This window comes from Rutilus rutilus (assembly GCF_951802725.1).
Source record: "Rutilus rutilus genome assembly, chromosome: 12".
NCBI classification, from domain to species: domain Eukaryota; kingdom Metazoa; phylum Chordata; class Actinopteri; order Cypriniformes; family Leuciscidae; genus Rutilus; species Rutilus rutilus.
In genome coordinates, this window is record NC_140217.1 from 31,224,979 (window position 1) to 31,237,966 (window position 12,988).

The window sequence follows — 12,988 nt, forward strand, 5'->3', positions numbered from 1 at the left end:
CAGATACCATGGCGACGAACACCGATTAAAGCCAAGCTACTTTCATGGTACCTAAAACCCAGGGTTGGCGGAAACTTATAAAATTAAGTAAATTCAACATAAAAAAATGTTCAGTGTAGTATTGCAACGTCCGTTATTGTTGATGGCTGGTTCGAGATGCATCGGAGCGGCGAGGACCGATCGGAGCTGCGGGAGTGTTTGGAGAGCACTCCTTGTGCTTTTAGATCGCTATCGCAGTGCTTTGATGTCATGCGGCGATCGATCTGCGAGAAGCCGATGCATCTCAAACAAGCCTGACGTGTTTGTGTTTGGCGCTACCGCACTAGCGGTTGCTGGGCAACATAAGACGTATACAGTGACGTAAGATGACGTAAGATCTGGCTCTGTTGTGGCTCTCTAGCCGGTGGAAAGGCAAACCGGTTCTTAGTAAGAACCGGTTTGCCTTTCCACCGGCTAGAGAGCCACAACAGAGCCAGATCTTACGTCACTGTATACGTCTTATGTTGCCCAGCAACCGCTAGTGCGGTAGCGCCAAACACAAACACGTCAGGCTTGCTCGTCAGTCGAACCAAATCTGAACCAGCTTTGGCTCTGGCTCTGAACCAGCACCCGGTTCTTGTTGGTGGAAAAGGTTTCAGGACCTTCGGGTCAAAAATGAGTGACACACACAAAACTAAAGACTCATAACTTCAAAACTATAACAAGGAGAGTCAAAAGGTAGGTATCGTTTGATAGAACACTTTTCAAATTTTTTGAAAATATAAATTACATTACATTTGGACATTCTCCTTCCGAGAAACTGCTGATAAAAGACAAAAAATATATATAATTTTTATTATTATTTTGCATATCTCTCTTGTTTGACATGCAATAACTCGGGAAGGAAATACAGTAGGGGAAAAATTCTTTTTTGAGGAAGTTTCCCTTAATGTGAGCTGCATCTGGATACAATTTTGTGGTGATCGCATAAAGTACTCAAGTTACAGAATTTGGAACAAAGGTAGCCTTTTTGTTTAGTCCTCCTCACACATTTGGAAGGCAATAAAAAAAATTGTTTTCTGAGTGACATACACAAAACTAAAGACTCATAACTTCAAAACTGTAGCAAGGAGAGTCAAAAGGTAGGTATCTTTTGAAAGAACACTTTAAAAACGTTCTGAAAATATAAATTACATTACATTTGGACATTCTCCTGCTGAGAAACTGCTGATAAAAGACAAGAAATATATATAATTTTTATAATGATAATGCATATCTTTCTTATTTGACATGGAATAACTCAGGAAGGAAATAAGGTAGGAGGAAAATTCTTTTTTGGGCAAGTCCATTTACATATGAGCTACATCTGGATAAAATTTTGTGGTGTTTGGATAAAGGCATCAAAAGTTACAGCATTTGGAACCAAATTGTTCAGTCTTTGACGCCCCTCATGGGCATTTTTTTATATTGTTTCACCATGAAGAATATCTTGTCATAAAAGCAATAGATTAAGTTCATTTTGGGCTCATTTTAATTGTAATAATATGCTGTAAAAAATGAAGTGCCATTTTCAAAGATTTTTGAATGTTTCATGAGATGTATGATGTTTTTGACACATTGCAGTACATAGTACAAATTTTTTTTTTTTATAGATTATGAAAAAAAAAATCTATTTCTCAGCAAATAACTAAGCAATACTTAGGAGTTTTTCAAATTGGCTACATTCACTGTAAAGATCAGACTCTAAGCTTTCAAATGACACCTATTTTAAGTTGATCAATGTAATATTTTTGAAAAATATTATGATTATATTTTTCGCAGCTAGGTGGTGCCTGCGGGGAGGGGGGGGGGGGGGGGTACACTCCGTTTTAGAGTGATAACTCAGCACTCTTTTGGAGTTGATCAAAGTGATTAGATGCATTAAAAAACTGAGATTCTGAGCTTTAAAATGATACCTATTTTGTGTTATCGTGGCTGATTTGTAGATTGTACGCACAAAAAAAACTCTGTCCCCCGGTTTCACAGACAAGGCTTAAGTCTAGTCCCAGACTAAAATGTAAATCTGAGCTATTTCAACTGAAAGAAACTTGCACTGACTGATCTTAAAACATGTCAGTGCATTTGTTTTGTCTTAAGATGCACACCAGTAATGCCTTTTTCTAAGGCATGTTTATAAAAATTACTTAAACGCCTAATTGAACTATGACCTAATCCTGGCTTAATCTAAGCCCTATCTGTGAAACCAGGCCGATATTTTCATATTTTTGCCAATTTCCCATTCATTTCCTATGGGGGTCATTTTTGACCCGAAGGTCCTGAGTGGCCCCTATTTTTTTTACGCCCACTTAGACTTTTCAAATCCTGTCCCCAATTTTTTTGGGTGTTCATATACCAAGTACCACACTCTTAACCCGAATTAGTTGACTTTACTCGCAAATCGCGAGGAAACCCGTTGCCTTATACCACTTTAGTTTTTACACAAGCAGAAACTAAACATGTCGAGTTGTATTAACATATAACCCTAACCTTTTACACAAGCTGAAACTAAACATGTTATGTTGTATTTACACTGTTTAGAATAATAGGTTTACTATTGGGTACTCAGCACCATTGTTGAGATTCATATACAATTCTGTTGGATTTCCTGCTGTAAATTCCAGTTGCGCTCCCGGCATGGTGGATTCTTTGATGTCATTATAATGCCCACACTCCAGTCTAGTAGGTGGCGGTAATGCACCTTTGAGATGAGTTGCCAACCGCCATTAAAACCTGAAAGAAGAAGAAGAAGAAGAAGAAGAAGAAAGAAGGCATGGCGGATTTTGCAAGCGGAAAGAAAGTGTGCTTCTTCAGAGAGGAAACGGATCTGCTCGTGCGCGAGGTTAAAGCTACGGGACAAACCGGATTCAACCATATATTTACACAATAATAATCTTTTACATTGTAATCCTTTTATTTTTAATATTTGGCATGTTTGTGTGCTGCTGCGCATCCCAGTGTGTGTAATAAGCAGAGTGTACGCCCGTTGTGCACCCGCCTATAGGCGCATATTACTAATGTGCCCTTTAAATAACAAAAGAAATACTGCGCCATTGACTTTAGACCAGGTTTTTGTTGGTCAATGGCTCAGTGTATTTCAGTTGCTTCAAAATAGCAACGCACCAACAATGCGCCTGAACACACCTTGTTTTCAGACCAGCACGTCCATGGGCGAACAGATGGGCGCAAATGCATTTGCTATCTAAACAACGTGGCACAGGACGTGAAAATGATAACTGCGTTGGGCTGAAACTAGCAAAAAACACTTGCGCCACATTGCGCCAGGTACACTACTGAACAAAATCTTAAGACCAGGGGAAACATTGCAAGTATTCGCATTTCGCGCTGGTGGATCATGACCGGGTTGTAAGTACTGCTTCAAAATGCCAAAAGAAGAAACAGGAGCAAGAGACAAAAAATAGAGAGTAGGCAATTTATTGAAAACTGCATTTAAACTCTAACAGGCTGTTCATCAGCTGATCAAAAGTTTCCGGTCAAGTTTTAGAAAACATCTCCGGTGGGATCTCCTTAATGCCAGTAACGTTGAAAGCCACCAGGACCGTCCAGGTAAAAAAAAATTCTCGTCAGAGAATTATCTATCTATTATCTTTTTTTTCTTTTTCTCTAGCTCCTGTTTCTTCTTTTGGCATTTTGAAGCAGTACTTACAACCCGGTTATGATCCACCAGCGCAGTGCTGCACAGGTCGATCAGTGTATGACATCAAAGCATTGCAAAATAAATTAGAGAGCAGAGGGTTCTGTATGCTTTTGAATCGCTCTCGCAGTACTTTGGTGTCATACACCGATCGGTCTCTGCAGCATGCTTCAAGTTGAACAAACCTGTTGTTTGGAGGTTAATGTTTTTGATTAAAGATTAAGAGGCTATATGAATTTAAAAAAAAATAATGTGCACGGATAAATCCGGATTTTTTTTTTTTTTTTAAAGAATAAAAAAAAAAAAAATCCAGCTGTCGGAATCCGTTCCCCCACCCCGATGATGAGAAATGTTGATAGGTGGCTTAAAAAAATATGTGTGGATGAAGCTTAACTAGCATCAGTTTAAAGAATTTTTTTTTTTGTCTTTTATTATGATAGGACAGTATAGTATCAAGAAAGTTCACCAGGAACTTGAACTCGGGTCGTCCAAAGCTCAAAAACAATTCATATCTGTGCACTGACCACTAGGCTAATGGGGCTAATAAAATTCAATTTAATAAATATTAGAACCTCATTGTGTAAGAAATATGGGGGGAACAGAATCCGACAGCAAACAAACCAGCTGTTTTTGTGTGTGGATGGAGCTTAAAGGAGAACTCAGGTCAATTTTAACATTGAGCTCATTTTTTTTGTACATTTGGAGTGCTGTCAATACAGAGAACAACGACAAAAATCGGTGTTGCCTACACAGTGTTATCCTCTTTTTAAAATTTGCACCCTGTTGACTTCAATGGGGCAAGTTTTAAACCTGCTTTTAGCCTCTTAACATCCTTAATGTGTCATTACAAGTGCGCAGGTCATGTGAGTGATTCCTTCGGAGTGAACGCGGGTCAATCTGACTGCAGTAGATGTGAAAGATATGAATAAAAATGATGTTTATTCAGCCAGCGCACATACCTGTATTTACATCCTGTTTTCGGTCAAAGTCCATAGTAATAGATTGTCGAGTTCACGCGCATGATCATAGGTACTAAACCAATGCGCGTGAACTCAACAATCGATTACTATGGACCTTTGACCTCACAGAACAAAAACATTGAATGTCAGCGCACTGACCACTAGGCTATGGGGGCCAACAATACACTACAAAATTATAAATATTAGAACCCCATTGTGTAAGAAACATGGGGGAATAGAATCCGACAGCAAAGACTTCAGCTGTCGAAATCCATTCCCCCATCCCCATTGATGAAATTTGTATATGTATTGGCTTAAAAGATGCTTGTTCTATTATGTGTGTGGATGGAGCTTAACCAGCATCAATTTGATAAATATTAGAACCTCAGTGTGTCAGAAATACAGAATCCGACGGCAAACAAACAGCTGTCGGAATCCGTTCTCCCACTCCCATTATGAGAGGTTTTGATGTAGAGGCTTAAAAAAAAGTTGATTCTTTGTGTGTGGATGGAGCTTATCTGGCATCAGTTTAAAGAATATTTTGAAACTGACATTATCGTTGCCGATTTGGATGGTAGGAAATTGAACTAACAGCATTTACACTTTTCACTGTTCATTTGAAAGGATTCAGTCACAAGGAGAGACTGAGTAACGAACAATACCATTGTCGTTTAACGAATTCAGCCATAACTTCAGAGACTGCACTGAACTCATTTTGGAACCTGAGGGGTTAAATCCTTGTGAAGGGAATTAAATGTGAATTTATTGGGGTTATTTGTTTTTGCTTTTGTTTTACTGTGTTGCTTGATCAAATTTAATTGTTTTTTTTTTCTTTTCTTTTTCTTTTCTTTAGCCTATTTTGTTTTGAAAATTACAAGCCAGAAGAAGAAACCTATTCAACAAAAATTTCAAAAGGTATCAAATAAGGAATTTAACTTTAATTGATTATATTCTAAATTAAAATTAAGTCATAAGGTGAATTCAGTGTTACTGGTGGTTTTCTTTCCTGTATTTTCTTTTATTTAATCTTCTTTTATACATTACAGTTGTTGAATTCAAGTTTTGCATTCAACACAAACAAAACAATACATTGTTAAACCTTAATTATACCTTGCGTGAGTGGCTCATTATTGTTGTGACATCCTTATTCTCTGCAGGCGAATTTAGTCTTCTGATTGAACTGGTCCATACTCAGACTGCATGTATGCATGTTAGAACAGCGCATCAGCACGCAAATTGAAATATTTAACCGGCAAAGCACATGAAAATAATGAACTTTTGTGAATTGTATTATCCCGTGAGTGAACTCGACCTCTGCGTTAACATATGAGGTGAATGTGAATGGGTCAGGAAAAGTCCACAAGCTGACACTCGAACTTAGGTCGCCCGAAGCACAACGCCGTTATGTCACCACACTGCCCAGCGCCAACTCAGTATCAGTTTTGTAAATATTAAAACCAATTTTTTAAGAAACATGGGGGAAACAGAATCCGATAGCAAAAAATCCAGCTGTCGTAATCCGTTCCCCCACTCCCATTATGAGAGATGTTAATTTAGTGGCTTAACAATGGTCTTGTGTTAGGGTTCAATTTCTCAAAACATGACTTGATGCGTACTTTAAAAATAGTCAAAACTCAAAAAAAGTTTTTACTCAAAAAAAAAAAAAAAAAAAAACCTCAAGCATTGCAATAATGATTGTCATCCTTAAGTTAGCATACTTTCTTTATGTTAGCTTCAGTTAAATGCAAATATAAGGTTATTAAATATAAATATAACACTTTAACACAATAACTTGTGACAACTTATGCAATAACTACTGACCTCCTTACAGCATTCATGCTTATCATCACAATGAATGTAATAGGAACATTATACAACAGCTTCTATAACTCAGAATTTGATATAACTCAGGACTGATCTGTTATTTAAGAGTTGAATCATGAGTGATTATGGAGTCTTTGGAATGCATCTTCCCATCAGACAGAGTATCTGTTATTTTTTTGCCATGTTTGTCAGTTTAAATGTTTGTAGCATTATCTAGTCATGAGAAGAATGAGAGAAGGCACTACATACATTAACTGAACATGACATTTATTAACAAATGTATCAAATAAGGTACAACATGCCCTTTTAAATATTTTCTATGGGTAAAAATATGGATAGAATCTGGTGAGAACAATGTCCCAATGCAATCAGATCTAATACAATTATTAGTATTTCAAGTATTTAGTATTAAAATAAATTAATTTAGTATTTCAGTAATATGTTGATTCATTACCAGCACTTTAGCTTAAACACACAAGAAATGCCTGTAGTTAGATTAACACTGACAAGCAAGGAAAGAGCTTTGCTGTTAGGTAACCAAAACAAATATTACAAAACCCATATTACAAAAATTATTCAAGTATTGATAATTTAATTACACTTTAAATTAGTGTATGAGCGCTTTTCAACACCTTTGGCAAATTCTTCTCAAATTACTTTAGCCATACCTGTCAATATTTATTAAGATATATTTGTACAACTTTTGCACTGTGAGATAACAGTATCTTGCTCAGCCTATCAGAGCACCTGACTGTAGTGCAGATCCACATATCCTTTTTAAAATGAAAATGAAAATCATTCTTATTAATTTAAATAATTATTTTTTCATTATGTTTACAATATAATACATAGAACTAATGATTTATTCAATCAAAATTTGGACAAACACAGAGTTCATATTTTGTTTTTCTTCATTCTCTGCAGCCATATTGGACATCTAACATGTCTTGCAACCTAACAAGCAGTAGATCTAGTTAGAGAGATTCTACGTTCAAAGACAACGTGGTTAAAGTTAGAGTTGGTGCTAGGGCTAGGTATAATAATAAAAATAAATCATAATATATGTTTATGGCCTATTTTAAAATGCTCTTTTCCTATTTGAAAATGCTCTTTGGAACACTTCCAAACAACTTGTATCCCAATGGATTTCTATTTTTTTTAATAGCCTAATATTAAAGGCATCTGCAGTCTTTAAATGTTCACTATCTGTCGCAGTCTTGTATTGTTGTCTTGTCTTAGTGGTTTGTTATATGAATATATGAAATATACAACTGGCTGTTCTGAAGTGTACAGTTAAATAATTGAAATTTTTAAAACCTTATTATTAAACTGATAGTTTGTGCATAAGGATAGAGTTGAAGAAAAAAATGTAAGTACAAAACAAATGGTAAATATTTACTTGTCCTTAAAACTTTCCAGCCTGATCTTGTTTATGGGAAAAGGAACATTGAGCTTCCCAGGGGTTTAGTCTTTTAAGAATCCTAATCTTCTTGTTCTTCATTAAATGATATCACAAATGTCTTAGCTGTCAAAACCTTGTCCAAAAACAATAATGAAGGCAATTTAGCTAAATCAGAAACAACAGATGTTTGGTTGGTCTGTATGTCTAAGGTTTACAAATCCAATTCAAACCAGACATGGTCCAGGATCAACATCTTTGTCAGATGCTACTACATCAGTGTTAGTCACTTATCATTTCCCTCTGATTTTAGTGATTAATTTATGTGTAGGGTTAGGTTTAGGGGTAAGGATATAGTTAGCATAAAATTTTCGGACAGGAATGTTATGCAGGATCAACAAAATATGTTGAACCAGGAACGCGTCTCTGCAAAATCAGGACTTGCATTTATATTTATGCGTTTAATCCCATAATTCAGGACATGTAGCCTAGCTATTTTGTGTCATACATCTCCTAACTCTATCATGTACATAAGCAGCTTTCCATCAGCTTGTAAATAATATTAATAATGGGTAATAAATAAAAAGGGATAATGAAGTTAGCACAAATAACTACATAATGACTAATGAATAATGACTGCAAATATTCTTTCAAATTAAAACAAGCACATGGGTCAGCAATAAGAATACAAGATTGTCATTGTTATTATAGCCTACGTTATATGTGTAGGCTATTCTTTTTTCCGACATGAAGCCTAAAACTCATTTTATTAAAAAACACACTTTTAGCTTGACTGGCCAAATTAAACCCGCTTAGAGGCCCTCATATTGGCGCAGACATTTATATGTTGCTATTTGGATGAACTATTAGAGCGCCCAGCATCATCTTACTGGGACTTACGCTTGTTACAATCCAACACTTTGAGCACGTAGATAGGCTAACGTTACCTAAAATATGTTGCGCATACAGCTCAACTAACGCGATTGTTATAAAGGTGTTTGAACAACAAAACACATCCTCTTGCACATATTTGACAATCGGAATATCAGATATATCCTGCTATAGCTAATAAATTTGTGAAATTTTGAATAAAAAAAGGAAATAAAAGCTGATCATTCAGCGCTATTGTGCCTGCGGTGTGACAAGCAATGAAAGACGCGTCTCCATGGGAACCATAAAGTGATACTACGATCAATAACGGTCGCCTTGAAAAACTTACGTGTGAAAAGGTTGTTTGTAAGGCTTACGTTTAAATGTGTCTTTGTTTTGTTTTGAGTGTATGGTCAATAAATAAAGGAATTAAAAAGATGGGCACAAAACCACAAATCTTCCGCTATTTCATTCATTCATTCATTGACGATTATAACGTGATGTGATTGGCATGATGCCAACAAGTTCATGGCTTCCCTTGACACTGTCCTGACCATAGACAGTAAAAGAAATGGACACAGCGACCCCATTGGAACTCAATTGAGACAAGTGAAGCCCATTTTTAGCGATTTCTTAGCACTTCCTTTCCTGACGCGCAGACTCAAACCGAGCAAAGCTTTACACGGACCACGTGAGCAACCCGTCTGTCTTCTAGTAGCTGTGCCAAGAGAAATCTGAATCATTCCCTTCCGAATCTTGCAGAGACGGAGAGTGTGAGTAGGAGCTGTCCATAAGCTTGGAGCAGGAGCAACTTTTGCTAGGTATTCTGATTAATTATATTGTCATTTTGCCTCCACGTCCCCCCGATTGCCCGCGAGCTTCTCCTCCCGTCCATACGGTAATCTCTCTACTGTGCGACAGAGAGTCGCGTGGTTATGACGCAATCGTTAGCCTACTTTTACAAAAACTGCTTCTACGGGGCCTTAACATAAGCTACAAGGTAATGGAGCATTTTATACATTGTCGTGTTTCTTTAGAAATAAATAATGGACAAATGGAGTCTTTAAACGCCTCAGATGTAAAGTTATTCGCTGTCAAAGTGACGCCAAAATGAATGGGAGTCAATGGGATGCTAACTGCAGGTGAAGTTCTGCTACAAGATGGCGGAACGCGGCCGACTTCAACTTCCGGTCGACTTCCTTCCCCCCTGGTCCTGACCAATCACAGGGGAGCAGTGTCGTGACAATAGCGTCACCTGATTGGTTAATCATTCTTTTTTTTCTATCAAGGGATGCCAACTCAGCCTGGCCTCCTCACAGACACAGGGTGCAGTACCATGTTTTCAACGCTCATTCACCATGTCACTTTTATAGGGGCGCTGTTTTACACATCATCAAACACTCAGTAATGAATGAAGAGAGACGATGAGGAGATGACAGAAGGATTACGTAAACTGTGAAAACAAAAGTGTTTATTAAATGACGATTATATTCTGAAAAAGTGAGGAAGCCTGGCTTCCCTTGGCCTCCACAAGAAAACGCCACTGAGTGGTACATACTTGCACGGTGACGCACAGAAGCTAGGGGAAAACACGGTTTGTCGAACCATTCGCAAGGTGGTCCTCGCTCTGCAGGAGTACATGAATAGCTTCATTAGTGTTCCCCGGACATTTATCGACCATGTCTATAAAAGAGGGTTTTTATAAAATTGCCGGTAAGATATATTGATAGGGTGACTGACATCACATGAACACTTTTTTTTTTTTTTCAAAAAGCAAATTTCACAAATGTACTATACAATATAATACATGTTAAGAATTATTTTAAATCTTTATTATTATTCTGTTAATCTTATGGCTCCAGTGCATGACTCACAAATTTTCCATGAGTCCGTGTTGTGTCAGCACAAAACACTGTTAATTTGAACTGAGATAGAAAAGCCTATAATAACCCCCTATCATGACCCTCAGACAGGGCCACAGCACCGCTTCAATGTGACCCTCAGTAAAACCAGAGTGAAGATAGAGATGACCTTTGGCCTCCTAAAGGCACATTTCAACTGTGTTCGGCGCTTAAGAGTCACCAGAGCGGGCATCACAGATAGTGGCTGCATGTGCCATTCTGCACAATATAGCCACAAGTAGAAAGGAGCGAGAAACACCACAAAACCAGCTTCTCCCCGATGAAACTGACCTGATCACACTTGACCACCCAGCTGGTGCAGATGTAGATGCAATCACCATACAATATTACACTTAATAAAAGCACATTGAAACTGCAGATAGGTCTCAAACTGTTTTATTGGTTTTGTGGGATGAGAGGGAGAAAGAGAGCAAGAGAAAGTTGCATTAATAAATATTCATACTAAAGTGTTACTTGGTTAAATAAGTTCACATACTGAGATCAGTTTTATCCAGCTGTTTGATCTCCTTTTTTTTTCTTTTTTTTTTTTTTTGAGCCTCCTCAGTTCACAGTCCAGCTCCTTTAGTGAACAGTCTAGTTCAAGACTCCTTTTGTACAGGGCCCTGACTGAGTCTGTTTCCACCTGGAACATAATTCCACCACAAACATGATCATTACAAGTTTTCTGGAGGCTCATCAAATCACAAAAAGTTCCTTGACTTCCTACAAACACAGGACTGACTGTAATTTATGTCAAGGGTTTTAAATCCTTACCTTGTTCACATTTCTTCTGAAGCCCATTGAGTTAGAGGCCTCAGTTTCTGGGGCAGGTTGTGAAAAATCCTACAATAAAAGAGATGTGTAAGGGCCAGTCCCTTTTTTATGCCACACATTCAAATGTTTGCCATAATAAAAAGCCCAGTGCATTCACATCAGCAACTGTCTGAGAACACAGACAGAGTGTCTTCATTTCCTCCACCCTAATAAATAAAAAAATAGGCCAATGTAAAGCATAACTGTTGTAAAGCAGGTTATGTTTGGTGTTCTGTCTGCTGCATACTGACCTCTGTGTGGGAGACTGTGTGTGTGTGTGCTGGCTTCAACAGGGACACTGTATTTCCCTCTACTGCAGAACATACAGTCAGCCATATTTAAAACTTAAAAAAGTAGTAATGTATTGCACACGTACCCAGTGTTATTTGCTTAGAGGAGCCAGCACCAGGGTCAGATTGTACAGCACCTGTAATCCCATCCATAATCGTCCGTCCCTTATTGCCTACTCAGAGCCAACTCCTCCGCCACAGTGTATTCTGGTTTTCTGAATTTAAATCTTTATTTCTGTTTGCTGCAAACAAGTGTTTGTGATAAAATGTTCACAAAAGTAAAAAAGGTTGTGGTAAATACTCACCACTTTGAATTATATTTTTATATTTTGTCTTTATCTGCTGCCAAGAACATTTGGAGTTGGGGTTGCATCTAAAAATCAATGAATATTAATCTTTCTTAGTACATGTATGCACATTTTTTATATATTATAAAAATAGGCTATATTACACATAGGCTACACATACATATATAGGCTACATACATAATTTTACATAAATATAGAACGTATTTGTTTAACTTACACATTAACAATCAGCAATCTTTCTCCAACAGTCTTCTCTTGCTTTGGCAGCAAAGACCGTATTGTTTCGAGCTTGAAATACATATTTAAATTCATCGTAATTATGAATGATTATCTCTTGCTCCTCCGCGGAAATATATATCGCTCTTGCTCTACCCGCGATTGGTTGTTCAGTGTCGACGTCACTCTTTTATGTGCACGCGCGCGTGGAGTAATCATAGCTTGAGGATCAAAGCCTGAGTTGACAGAGAAAGTCGCTGAGCTGCATCATGGTACCAATAAAGCCTGATTGCATCGGTTTGGTTTTGTCAACTCAAAACTAATTCTGTAACCCCGAGTTTGTTCAGCTACCTTCATGGTACAGGCCCCAGGTGTCTTCAATGTTGGCAATACAAAATAAAGAGTTCTTAATTCATCTTTGACGTCTGTCTGTTATTCAGATATTTTTGTTTAAAAATTGTTAAATGGTTAACTTTTAAGGAATTAATTTGATTAATTATTACTCAATTCTAATGTGTTAAATTTAATTAATAATATTTCTTGTAATCTGCACAATTTTATTGAGTAGATATAGCATATTAATTTTACAGTGTATATGGAAATTAAATTAAACTTATTTTTTCTAATTAGCCTACTTTTAATTGAATGAAATTAACTTGTTTTAAACAAGAGCAGTGAATTTGAATATTAATAATAAAAAATAAGTAGGATTAAATAACACATTATAATCAGTGAAAT

At 37.1% G+C, this 12,988-nt stretch overlaps 1 protein-coding gene across 2 annotated transcripts; it reads right to left on the minus strand.

The window, feature by feature from the left end:
* Positions 1 to 10,965: 10,965 nt before the first annotated feature.
* On the minus strand, positions 10,966 to 12,084 carry LOC311301135 (uncharacterized protein). 2 transcript variants are annotated; one of them, XM_084426011.1, is made up of 5 exons: positions 12,032 to 12,084; positions 11,813 to 11,953; positions 11,688 to 11,749; positions 11,398 to 11,466; positions 10,966 to 11,266 (listed from the first exon to the last, which is right to left on the minus strand). In XM_084426011.1, the coding sequence occupies exons 2-5, from the start codon at positions 11,877 to 11,879 to the stop codon at positions 11,102 to 11,104; spliced, it is 363 nt and encodes a 120-aa protein (XP_084282137.1). In that variant the 5' UTR covers positions 11,880 to 11,953; positions 12,032 to 12,084; the 3' UTR covers positions 10,966 to 11,101. The 2 variants fall into 2 exon arrangements, with proteins under 2 accessions (XP_084282137.1, XP_084282136.1); XM_084426010.1 differs by lacking the exon at positions 12,032 to 12,084 and having other exon boundaries at positions 11,813 to 12,019.
* Between the last annotated feature and the right edge of the window lie 904 nt (positions 12,085 to 12,988).

Coding starts and splice junctions, on each gene's coding strand:
- LOC311301135 (XM_084426011.1), bottom strand. CDS start 11,879: ATGGATGGGATTACAGGTGCTGTACAATCTGACCCTGGTGCTGGCTCC. Junction 11,467..11,687: donor ACACAGTCTCCCACACAGAG/GTCAGTATGCAG, acceptor CTTTTATTGTAG/GATTTTTCACAACCTGCCCC. Junction 11,267..11,397: donor TCAGAAGAAATGTGAACAAG/GTAAGGATTTAA, acceptor ATTATGTTCCAG/GTGGAAACAGACTCAGTCAG.